General features: G+C 40.9%; 1 protein-coding gene across 1 annotated transcript in view; it reads right to left on the bottom strand.

Moving 5' to 3' along the window:
• The window catches only part of EYA2 (EYA transcriptional coactivator and phosphatase 2), a 49,403-nt gene that overhangs the window by 16,537 nt on the left and 19,985 nt on the right, over positions 1-12,881 (bottom strand). Inside the window, exons 5-8 of the mRNA XM_058814581.1 lie at positions 11,786-11,853; positions 9,712-9,889; positions 7,883-8,010; positions 7,338-7,421 (exon numbers count right to left, since the gene is read on the bottom strand). Coding sequence (XP_058670564.1) covers positions 7,338-7,421; positions 7,883-8,010; positions 9,712-9,889; positions 11,786-11,853 — 458 coding nt within the window. The remainder of the gene's footprint in view (positions 1-7,337; positions 7,422-7,882; positions 8,011-9,711; positions 9,890-11,785; positions 11,854-12,881) is intronic.

The raw sequence follows: 12,881 nt of genomic DNA, 5'->3' as shown, positions 1-12,881 counted from the left end.
GTTCCCTGTTCAGACTTGCAGGCCATTAGCACAGGGGCAGAGCTGGCTCCTCTGACACTGATAACAAATCTGCTTCTTGTCTGACTCTGCTCTCCTCGGCAACGTGACAATTACCTCGACATTGGGATTGTCAGCACAAAGTCATCCTGAGCCTGGATCCTGCATTCAGACACCATCACTCCCTCAAAAACCCCACCAAAATAAAGCCCCGGCATTTAAAACTAATCAGTCCTTTTAAATCCCTGCCAAATACCTATTTATGCCGTGAGCAAATAATTACTTTTCTACACGGAAGAAAGTATTAATTAAGAGTGTTCAGCAGACTCCTATTCTATGGGGTTTATGTGCCACAGGTGTCAGCCAGAGGTGAGAGACGGATTAGGATACAATCAAGGGCCTTCCAAGTTAAATCTCCTCCTTGTGGTTATCTGTTAATAACAAAGTTGTCACCAAAAGAAAGAATTTAATAGTTTTAATTGAGTTTAATTACTTGGAAACGCCTGGAAAATGGACCAGCTTGGTTGGTAGCATAAAAAAAAATAATAACAAAAAAAATTCAAAGATAGAAATACCAGGGCCACATGTTTGAACAAAAAAAGTCTGTGAGAATAATCATCCTTTCATTGTAACATTTTATACCTTGATCAAAATTTGAGACACGAACAAGACTTTCCCAGAATAATGGGAAACTAACCATGTGCATGAGTTCTAGTTCAAGTAAATTCATGTCTTTTTCAGGAAAAAAACCACATTTCACTCTTTTACTAACTACACCTAAGTAGCTCAGCTTGCAATTTTATCTCTTTAATAACACAGGCTACAGCAGACTGAGCCTCTCAGAGCTTTCCCAGTGAGAGTATTTGCGAGAAAAGTTGTTTAAAGTAAGGAAAGTAGTTGAGGACCCAAAAGCCATTTTCAGAAGTGATTAACTTAAGGGACTCCACTTCAGGCTTTTTTGAAAAGGACCATCCCTTTTCAAACAGAACCTCTCAGTTTTTCAGGGTCCAAACTTTTCCCCACCAAAATAAAGACATTGTTTATAAAAGCATTGATACATCCAGGTTTATTGGACAATTTACTGAATTTAAATGATTAGTGTCATAAGACAGCACAGTGTGACCTTGTGGGAAGGCCACGATGGAGAGCAGATGTAGCTGAATCCCTTTTCTTCAGATCCCTTTCATATTCACCCTTCCTGTGATTTTAGGGGCACTTCTAAATGTTCTTACTGTCTACTGAACAACTCCTTTTACTGTCATGTCTCTTCACATATGGTTGGAAATTATTCCAATAACCAAACGGGCACACAGGTCATTAAATCTCACATTTAGGGTCACACAGAGGGTGGAAAGTCTCTCCTCCCTGTGGAAATGAACTATGCTTGGGGACAGGCAGCAAGGACCACACTAATTTATCCAGGGTCTGAACCCATCAAGCCTGAAGTGGATTCCAGTCCTGTGGGAATATGTTCTTAAATACAGGTTAAAAGCTGGGCCATGATGCCTGAGGATAAATGGGAATTATTTTTATTTAGTAATACAAAAGGTTCATGACCAAAAAGCTACAAATAATTTCTTTTTACTCTATGTGGCATGCATTTCAGAAAAGGGAGTGGAATTTAAACCAAATTAATCTTCATTTCCTTCCCCTCAGCACAGGAAAGTCACTGTATTTCTGTATGAAAGCCCTTGATAGCCCTGTGAAAAACACAAAACTTCTGGAAAGCTTGGTGGAAACACACCACGGAGTGTAACCCTCAGCACAATGACATATTCTGCACATGCAGCAACCTAAAAAAAGCCCTGTCCCCTTGGTTTTTCAAACTTTTCCCCCTTAAAACTTCAGTCCCAATACAACCAAAGCAGCTTCCCTTTCCCTGAGCTTGCTTAATAACCCAGCATTGTTTCTGCTATTTATTTTATGTCAAAAATAAACAGCTTTTGGGGCTTTAACAGCCCCAAATGCCACGTGTGCAGCTTGCCCAGAGCCCCTCCTGCTGCCCTAAGCTCCAGGACAAGGGGTTACATCCCCAGGAGCTCAGAGCATCTCTGTGCCCACCTCCAACCTGCTGGGATCTGCTTTTGCTGCTCCTCACACCGATGACAAACACAGATGTCTGCTCCCGAAACACACGTTTGAAACAATCAAATGGCTGGAGTTATTTACTCCCTCCTCTCCAATAATGAGCTAAATAATTGATATAGCAGCATGTCTAAAGTAACAGACTTCTTTATTACCTGCAGTGATTGAATGGTTCTTTAATTTAACTTAAAAAGGCATTAAACACAAGGTTTAGCCTCCAGTGGGTAAAAAAATCTCCGACTTCCTCAGAAAATCCTTTCCAAATTGTATTCATCTTGACTTAATCCATGATCTACTGAGTGAATTAGGCTCTATTTGTTTTGAAAATTTATTTTATGGAGTTCCAAGGGCTGTGTTTTCCTTAGGAAGGGCTCATTCTGCCTTTCTGCCCAGGATGCCTGCTAGCAGCCCTCAGCAGAGGCCTCTGCAGGTTCTCAACGTCCCAAGGTGCCCCACACATATGACTAACAAAATGTAAATAAACACAGCTGAGCCAGGAAGAAATTGGAAGGTTTTCTCATTAAAGAAATAAAATAAACAGATGTCCTTAAGCACTTTGGCTCATGTTTGTCAAAGGAATGGAAAACTCTCAGATGTTTGAGCAGCAGTCATGATATAAGGCCACATCTCAAGCGAGAGGAGGGGAAAAAAGCAATGCCCTGGCACTCAGAATTAACTAATAGTTCTCAGGGGAGGCCCCTTTTGATTTGAACCTTAGCAACTTCTACAAATAGTTTTTAACAGCCGAGCAATAAAATGGGGTTTTATTCCTTCTCAGTTTGTAAAGTAGTAAAGGACAGGCTGGGCCATTAGGAGCATGAATCACCAGCAGATTTGATTAAATCCCCATGGTGTTTCAATCAGGTCCTGCCTTTAGGGTCCTGGGAGAGAACAAAGCAGGGAAAAGCACGAGCTACTTGAAACAGTGAAACCAGGGAAGCAGGAAAAAAAAGAAATTAAAAAATCTAACCCAGGGTTTTACAAGGATCTCGAGTAGAGCCAAGGAGGAACTTTTCAATGACTTTTTTTTTTTTTAATTGGAAATTATAATTCATTCAAAGGAAAGCTTCTCATAAGAACATGTAACAGCCAGTGAAACTTTTGAGGAATAAGGTTTCTTAGATCCACAACATCATTTCTGCTGAGAACAAGACAGTCCAGTTCACAGCCAGCACACAGCAGCTATAACATTTGTTCCAGTGCTAGAAAATCATATTTATGTCCTGTCCTCAACTGGGCCAAGGAGAAACTTGTGCTACTCTCTCCAAAAGGCCCTGCTATGATTGGTGGAGCCTCTCCTGGGTGACTGCAAGTCTCTCATCAGAGAGCCAAGCCCATGTTTGCACAGGCTGGAAAGCTGAGGGCATCTCTTGTCTGCTCAGGGCTTGAGTAAACCTCATGCTGCCACTTCTGAAACACAAAAGCATTAAAAAAACGTGGCTGTCACAGAAAACCTGCTTCAAACAAGCACCTCTGGGGCTCTCTGCAAGCCCTCACTGAGTGCAGAGAGGCTGCTCCACATAAAGCAAGCACACAGGGCAGAGTCACACAGCGGAGCCGCATCCCTTCCACTGAAGCTGAACCCACACCCAGAGCTTTGCATGATTTTAAACCTGGACATAATGTGCTTTACACATTTGCAGTGTGTTTATTTCTTAGTTTGAGCTAATTCCAAATGCTGAACAATCTCAGAAATTACATGGCTCTTGCATGGAATTTTATAGATCTGAACTCCCAGGTATCAGCAGCACTGTCAAAGTGCTGATAAAGATCCAACACAATTCAAGAATTTAGACTGTCTTATGTGTTCAAATCTCTAAGCCCAGATTAAAATAAAATCCTTGTCATTTGATTAAAGGATTTTGGAGTATCTTGCATATAAAAATTAATTTTAACTCCAGTTTTTACTTTAATCACAAGTCAATTGGACACTTCAATCCCAAGAAGTGGGGATGCAACACAGAACAAGAATACACATTCTTGTAACAATACAAAATACTAAGAAAAAGTACTGGCTTCACAGAGCTCTCTCAAATTAGCGAAAACAACACTCCCACTGCTCCCTTTTTTTCTTGATACCAGTTCTTCAAAAAGCATGAGAATGAAACCACAGTATAACACTTGAACAAAAACTTCTGCATCTCTTTCAGTCTGAGAAATTTTAAGGCTTAGACAACACAGGTTATGGAACAATCTTGCAAATATCCCAGCTGGGGAAAGAGGAATAGAGTCATGATTATTTTTGGCACAGGACTGCAAGCAGTCTCCTCATATTGTTTCTGAATTACTACCACCAAACGAGTCAGTCTGTGTCAAACAAGCCCCCTGACTTTTACCCAACTCCTGTGAAAGCCCAGCAGCACTGTTATGGATTTTGAGCCATTTCCCCCCACTATATTCAGTCAATGATCTGGGGACAAACCTTTGCTGACCTGGCCAAGCCTGCAGCCATCTCCTGTGGAGCAGGAGCTCCATCACACACACCAAAGGATTAAAAATGCTCCATGGACACCACAAAAAGCCACAAGGGTCTCCATCTGCTGAGGTCTGTAGGGACATGGTAAATATTCTGTACCCATTCAGTGATCAGAAAGCTGCAGAACAGGTTTTATAAACCCTCCTGCACATAATACCCAGGGTTACCTGCCTCTGCAACTTCTGGGGAGTTGCCTTTTCTTGTCACCCTATGGCAAAGAAATTAAGACCAAATTTCTGATGACTCTGCAATCCATGGGCTACAGGAAAGGGTCTGGGGAGAGAGGACAAAAAGGAGCAGCCTAGGCTGGGCTATTCATTCATGCTTCAACTTTTAGTAAATTTTGGGTTTTAACTGCTATGAGTGCTGTCGGCAAAGTATTTTCTAAACACCTGAGAGTAACTTGCAGTGCCCTGAGGGGGGCATATGTATGTTGAGAGCCACAGAGAAAACAAAGAGAATTTTCCCATGAAGTCAGGTCAGAAAATATGCATTGAAGCCTTAACCATTAATAACAAGACTTTTTGTGAGTTCTTTCCCCTCTTTTTTCCTTTTGTTTTTTTCCTCATTTTTTGGACAGCTGCCTGTTGCTGCCATCACCAATGAAGGGACAACAGACACAACCATTTGGGATTTAGTAGCTAAAGAACACAGGAATTTAGACCCAAATCTCTGAAGCTGTGGTTGCTGTTCCTGCTCCCATCTTTCAAGAAAAATCACCCCAGAAAGAGATGTTATTCTTCAGCTTGAACTACTTTACAGACTAATTCTTTGAGCACCTGCAGGTCCACCAATGCAACAGACAGGATAATAGTGGGAGATAAATGTTGGCCAGAGGGTGGTCAGGATCACATAAACTCACACCTTTTCTGAAGAAAGACAGAGTGAACCAAGATCTCCATGTAAGAGATTTCATTATAAGCACATGCATGTCTAATTACAGGCATGTGAATTCTTTTATGGAGAATTTTGGTTTTGATACTTAATTTATTTGGAGATTAACACTTCCTACACTACTGAAGTAAGAGATTCTGAAACTCTTAACCTCTGGCTGCTTCACCTGTACTTGATAGTTTCGAATTGTGCTACTATTTAACAGTTCCCAGGACAACCTGTCTGAGTGTGCTGTATTTCCCTCTTGGTTTAAGGTCTGTTCCAAAGCCCACCAAAGCCTCTGGTTGTCTTTGGATCAAGCCACTGGCCTATAATAGTTTTATAAGTATTATAAACCATTTCCCTTACAGGAGAGTCCTGAGGAATTAAATACTGATGAAACAAATGAAGAACTGCAAAGCAAAGAGTCCTTCTAGAGAAGCTTCTCAAGGAACCTGTCATAACTCAACAGAGAAGGTGATTGATTCTTCCAAAATAATTATCTAAATATATAATTCTCTAAATTAGAATAAAGGAAACAGCCAACAGAAGCCCCCACACAGCAGATTCCAACTCTACACCCCTAAATGTGCAGGTGAAGGCATCTGCTTCAGGGGTGCTGTGCTAGGACAAAGCCAGCCCATTAAGGGAATTCTCCCCATGAATTCAGCAGCCCCTGCCCAAGGCTGAGCTCAACCACAGAGCAGATCTGCACACCCTGAGTTTGTTTCCTGATCCTGCCTAATTCCTTCTGGTGTTTGTAGGCAGTAGGTCTGAGCCTGCACGTGCACACCTCGTTCATTATGTTCCCTGGGAAAAGTCACCACTTCAATTACCTTGTACAGCATGGCTCTGGGTAAATCCCTGCCTGGAAACACGTGCTTGGTTTTCAGAGGGTGCTGCTAGAAGTGTTAGCAGCATTCCAAGTGCTGCAGTAGACTTCCACACCACAAACACCATTTTATATCCTTTACAACTGTGCACATCTAACAGTGAACAATAAATCTATCTTACTAATTACACCTTCAGCTTGTTATAACCATCATAAAAAAGTACAGCTGGTAAAGCCATGAAATGATGTCAAATAATATTTCTGCTTTCTGGAGAGAAGCTGGGTTATTTTCCAGTCTCCTGATGAAGCTGAGTGCTCAAAGCCATGTGTGGAAACAGCTGCCAACTATGTCATCCACCTTTAATTAGGTAATGATATTGTCTTTTTTCCTACCCATTTAAAAGAGCTTGACATTCTGTAATTCAAAGTGACTTAGGTGTTTATCATAAAAAGCTGCCTTAGGAAGAAATTGAAGCACATGGTACTAAATCTGAACCAGTGTTTTCTCCTTAGCAGCCAAGTTCAGGCTGCTCAGCCACAGTTCTCTAAAAAAATGGAATTGCCTGTGTTTCAAAGAGAGTATCTAAAGTATGGTCAGCTAAACATGTTTCTGAAGCCCCCTTAGAAATGTGAGCTTCAGCAGCAATGTGGGAAGCACAGCCAGTTCCTCACAGCAACCCAGACAGAGGAACACAAAATCTCTCTTAAAAAATTGTCTGAGATTTGTAAGAAAACACTGGTCTAACAAAAGAAGTGTTAGGTTATTCAGGCTGGAGTTAATGGAGCCTGGCTGCTGGATGCTCTCCCTTGCAGATGACAGACACTGGAAGAACATCCCAGCAGTGGCAGCTGAACAACACAAACTTTGGAAAAACAAGGGGGCTACTTGCAACATGAAAGGGAGGTAAATTAAATTTTCACATGTTTGGAGGAAATACCACAGGACACGTTTATACAAATATGTCTGAATAAAACAGGCAGCATCTGTTTGTAAAGATGGCTCATTAGCTGCCCCCACAGTTCCCGACGCAATTTGGCTGGACAAGCGGTAATGCTAAAAAAATTAAATTTTACCTTCCCATATCTGGATGCAAAGGTTCCCGTGAGTAAGGAGTGAAAAATAATTATCGTCTCATCCAAATCCCACACAAACACACGCTGTGATGACAGATGGGGTGGAAAAAAGAAATATAGTTACATATTAGGCAACTGCAAGAACAGGTTCAGTCAGGAAATATGTCCTGTTGGACTAGAGATTTTTAAGATCTCAAGCCATTTGGAGCACTGACTGGATGTTTTGTGAAAGCAGGCAAAATGAAACATCAGGAATTTTGGAACTGCCATCCCAAGAGCCTGCTCTCCTAACAACCACAGAAATCCCCTGTTGCCTATCAAGTCAGGGGAACAAAACATCAGACTTACAAAAAGCTCAAAGGGAAAAAAAATGTATGTATGAAGAATAGTTTGAGATGTTGATAACAGAGAAATTGAGCAATTGTTTTGACTACTCGTGCCTGCAGGTTCCAGTTGTATTACTAATTCTGCTCTAAGATTTGCTAACAGAGGCAACTGTTCATCCTTTCTGGATGTACCAAAGGAATATAAATTGAAGTTATTACCTCAATCTCACTGTCAGCAGTAGGGGAAGGATCGTTGCTTCTTTTTGACCGGGCTCGTACCTTGCCATCTGACCCTCTGTGATGTCTGTCTGTCTCTACATCCTTTGCTGGTGTTGTTGAATATTCCCCTATTAGGAGAAAGAAATTCCATTGTAAACCTAAATTTTGTCACTGTAATTAGAGCATGAAACTTTTAATGGAAAAGCAACAGAAGCACTGTGAAAACACCATGAGAAAATCTCACTCTTTTCACACCAACAGCTAACAGTGTAAGAGAAGAAAGTTTTAATTCCTACGATTTGTTAAAACAATTTCAAGAATCACCAAAACTGCACATATAACATTTTAAAAAGGACATGACACTTCAAAAAACCTTATCAAAATTCTCACTGGAAAGAAAAAACTTTTGGAATTTTACTCCCCCCCATTCTTTTCAAAGACAGAAATTTGAAAGGCAATAGAAACAGAACTGAAGACCAATTACTTGACTTCTGAAATTTACAGACTTCTGAAAGTCCAATTACAGACGTCTGAATTTTTTTTTGAAATCTTTTTGGTTTTGTTTTCTTTTTTAAAATTAATGAATGCGAATGACTGAAAATACACTTGAACATCAACTTTTATTTAAAAACACAGAACTAACCTGTTGAGCCTTACCCCATTTCTCAGAGGATGGTATTTTAGAAATAACTGAGAAGACACACTTAAAAGCAAACTTCCCATGTATAAAGTATCTGTTTTGATTGGCTTGCGTTTCACAGATCTGTCTGGGTTTCACTCACCTTACATTACAAATCCTTTTCAAACATATTTTTCTTTACACCTTGCTAAGTTGTGGCCTCTGCAACTTCCTAGAATAACCATACTCTTCTTCAGAGAAGCTGGGATTGTGCCTAGGAAGCCTTTTAGAAATTATTCTTCCTTAAAAAGGCTGAGATAAGATCTAAGGAACGGAAAATCCTCCAACTGCTTTTAGATCACTTCTGCTGTGATCACTTCTTTTTAAATAACAATGCTAGTTTATTTTTCTTTCAGAGCAACCACAGATGTTCAGATTTGTTTTTTAAGTCAGCAGACCTTCAGTGGGTGTGTACTGTGATCATCCACAAATTGTGTGGTGTTTTATATAAATGTTATTGCACGCCAATGAAAACTAGCAGGGAAGTGATATCTGAAGACTTGTCTTGAACAGGACACTGGGGGATCATAATCCACCAGTAATTCCATAAACTACTTAAGCTTTGAAACTTTAAAAATTAGGCATTCAATGAGAGGATGCAAATTTTGAAGCCTTTTTTTGGCATGGAAATAATCTTGAACTTTCATATTAGACACAGTTTGTGTAGATTTTTTAAAGAGGGATTTTCTCTTGATGTTGTTTATGAATGCACAATATTACGTGTTGTTTTAAGAGGTGAATATAATCCTTGATAAAGATATGGGCTAAAATTTCATGAGACACTGAGGAAACTGAGAATTTTTCAGAGCATGGCTGTTTGTTTTGAATTCATGGCCATCCATGCCACCCTCAGTGCTGCTCTGGTGTTGGTATGTCATTGTCATTGTCATTCTGTACTACCTTAGAGGAGATCAAACCTCAAATACTCACAAAACCAACACAGGATGGTTTTAGAGAGCTTGGACATTCCAATATCTTCCCAAACCCCTGTGTAAGAACTGTTCAGTGCTAGAAAACCTGAGTATTTAAAACACGTATTTAAAATACGCATTTTGAATACGCATTTAAAAAGCTCCAACAGCGAGAGGACAGCATTTATATCTCCAGATGGCTGAGGCTGCCAGGCTTGGAGCACCAGAGAGGCACCTACCAGAGAGAGATTCTGTGCTCTGGCTGGTGATGTTGTGGGAGGACTCCTGCAGGGAGTAGGTGGAGGTGGGGATGGCCGAGGGGCTGATGCTGTTGGCAGACACGTACGGGGAGTTGTAGGACGAGCTGTAATACTGAGAGTACTGGCTCTGAGGGAAGCTGGGGTACGAGGAGTATTCCTTGGAGGGAGAAAAAGAAACAGATCCAACTGGCATGTGTCTGGTTTTATCTTACAAACAAGCAAGCCACCACAAAAGCTGTGTTACTCGTGCACGCAGCAAGTGACGGCTCGGGGATATTTCACTGAAGAACTGCATTGCATTCACTTAGGAAATTACATTTTTGCTTCTCACAAATATACTCCTATTTTATCAGGATAGACTAACCAACAAGAGGTCAGAAATCTGGCAAGTTCTGGGTTTTTTGACAGGATTTTAGTTATCAGTGCTGACACATTTTATATTACAGAGTTTAACAATTTAATGTAAGAGTGAAGTAGGGCGGCTTTCTGAAAAGGGCCATGATGGGACACGTAATCTTTGCAAACAACAAAATACCTAAGAAATTGCAAGAACAGAATGAATAACTGGGTGAGGGAAAGAGCAAAACAGGCTGAATTTTTCCATGATCAGCAACATCTGATCAGCTGTTAGGCTACAAAAATAAAAAGAAAGTAGCAATTTTTTGCAGCAATGCTCACAACAGTCTGCCCAACTATCTCAGCAATAAATAAATGGCTGAGTGATCTTGCCTACCTACAGAAAAATGAACTAAAAATATGAGGTGCAAGTGATCTTGGGGAGCTGAGGTATCACAAAACTCTTTGCCTTGATTTTAAGACACCCAAAGAAACCCCATACCATAATCCTTGGATGATTGGTGGGTGTATTGTGAAAAGCAGGACACTAGAAAACATAAGATGCATCTCTAAACAATCAAAGCATAAAGGGTTTAATTTGTTTCTTTTTGTTTTAATTGCAACTCCTGTCCTTGTCCACTGAATTTGCTTTTCACAGAGAACTGTGTTCATGCTCTGGGCATTGTCTTTGAGCAGAATGCTTTTATTCCCTCAGAAATAATAATTAGCCTCTGGTATTAAATAAAATTAATTAATAAATAGTCTTTAGAAAGACTAAAAGCACTTTCCTCCTTAACAGCTTACATCTTTGTCTGTGACAGCTATTTCATTAACTTCCAGTCACCAGGGAGCTCTCAAGAACAAAGACTCAAATTGCCATAAGAACAATTAGACTGAAAAAGAAATGAGATCATTTCATTGCTTTCTCCTACAGAAGATTACAAAATAATTTAAAAAGCCCAGCTTTTCCCCCTGTTTAGGCAACCTCCATACTTCAATCAAATACCCTTCTGTCAGTAATGCTGATGTTTTAAGGCCAAACTGCAGCAGCAAAGAAACTGCCCACTGTTGCCATTAAAAATACAAGTCAACAATCACCCTAACAACAAGGAACCGAAATTACTGGCCAACCAAAACACATTTTCTGGGACAGTGTACTCATTTGTTTGCTCCAAACAAGAGGAGCCATTTGCTACTGGAAAACATCTGTCCTGTGTTTTATTTATACACACACATTTACCAAGGTATCTGAGGCATGGACCCATGGACAGGTGTGTCCTCAAAGAGGGAAGTGCACAGACAGCTCAGATGGCTCAACATCCACCAGGGGCTGCCAAGGCCTCTCTCAGATTGTTCACACTCACTGCACAGTGCCAGCACAGAGATGACAGGACTCTGGGAGCCATCCCCTCTGCAGAGGATGCACAGCATAGCTGAAAGTTGTAAGATGGCAGAAGGATGAGGAAACTCAGTCAGAGACTGCCAGGGCACCCTGCTCCTGCAAGGACTGCACTCTGTGTGTGGGCACTGAGACACATCTGAAAATTAACCAGGATACCCTGAAATCCAGCAAACAGGCCCAAGGAGCAGAGCAGAATGGTGTTCAGCAAAACATAAAGCAAAACCTTCCTTAAATATATGTGAACACTAAAGTAATCTCTCTGATCTAGAAACCTTCCAAGTGGTTTAAAATAAGTGACAGGGTGCTGAACCATACCTGATGCACAGCACTGAATCCTGCAGAATTTGTCAGGCCGTTGGCTCCCTGGTAAATCCCTGTCGTGCCTGAGGGAAAGAGTGTCACAGTCATAAGATACACCAGCAATCAAAGTAACAGGGTATGTTAATTTAAATAATTTTCAACAGGAAGCAAAGTACCAGCTCACTGCAAAAAAGTATGGCACAAATCTGAGGCTGTAAAAATTTTGGGCTGTTACTGGGTTTACTGACTGAAAGGCATTTATTACATGCACTAAAACATTGATTATTGGCTGGAAAACACAGCTGGAACACAAGGATTCAGCCCAGATTTAAAATTCAGTTACTTCTTTTTACAGTAACTAATGGAATAGTATTTTTTATCTTCTCCTCCTGTAGGAAAACCCCTCAGATTACACAGACATCCTCCCACATGTGGTGTCTCATGCATGGGTATTTGTCCTAATTGATCAGGTACCCAGGAGTTTTCAGAAGAAGAATCTGTTCCCTGGTGTTGCTATTCCCAATGTGAGGACAGTATTGCTGAGATTTCTGGGACAGCAAGGATATTTCTTCCTCTTGGGATATCAGGAAGAGAAGGATGGACATGGTTCTGTCCCAAGCAGAGCAACTGATGCTCAGCCAGGCTCCCTCAGCTGGAGGAAGCACTATCACAAAGACTTTGCTTGCAGAAGTAAATGTCCAGGTAAGATCTACAGGAATGGTTTGTCTTTGCCTCTCATCAGGCAGAGGTAGTAGAGCCATAAGCTCTCCTCCCCTCCTCTCTCAAGTTCCAGCCTTGATTTAACCTCACTCTATGCTGGTTTTGATTTCAGCATTTTTCATTTCACGTGGTGTGTCAAAGAGGTGTAATTTGGTGCTGCCTGGCTGCACTGGGCTCATCTTGGCTTCATTCTGTCACCTCAATGTGCCACCAGACTGACCTAATCTGTACCTAATCAGACCTTTGGCCTTTTTTTCTCATCTGGCTTCTCACCATGTGAATGACTTTGAGCAGTGCTGTTTTAACCATATGACACTCTGCACGTCTTCATGTGGCAACCATCCTCTGAGGTTCCACTTGCTTGTTTTTATTTTAGGACACCAGATTAGCT

Source organism: Ammospiza caudacuta, chromosome 15 (genome assembly GCF_027887145.1).
Source record: "Ammospiza caudacuta isolate bAmmCau1 chromosome 15, bAmmCau1.pri, whole genome shotgun sequence".
Lineage (NCBI taxonomy): Eukaryota > Metazoa > Chordata > Aves > Passeriformes > Passerellidae > Ammospiza > Ammospiza caudacuta.
The sequence above is the reverse complement of the archived record's forward strand: the minus strand, read 5'-3'. Positions and strand labels throughout refer to the sequence as shown.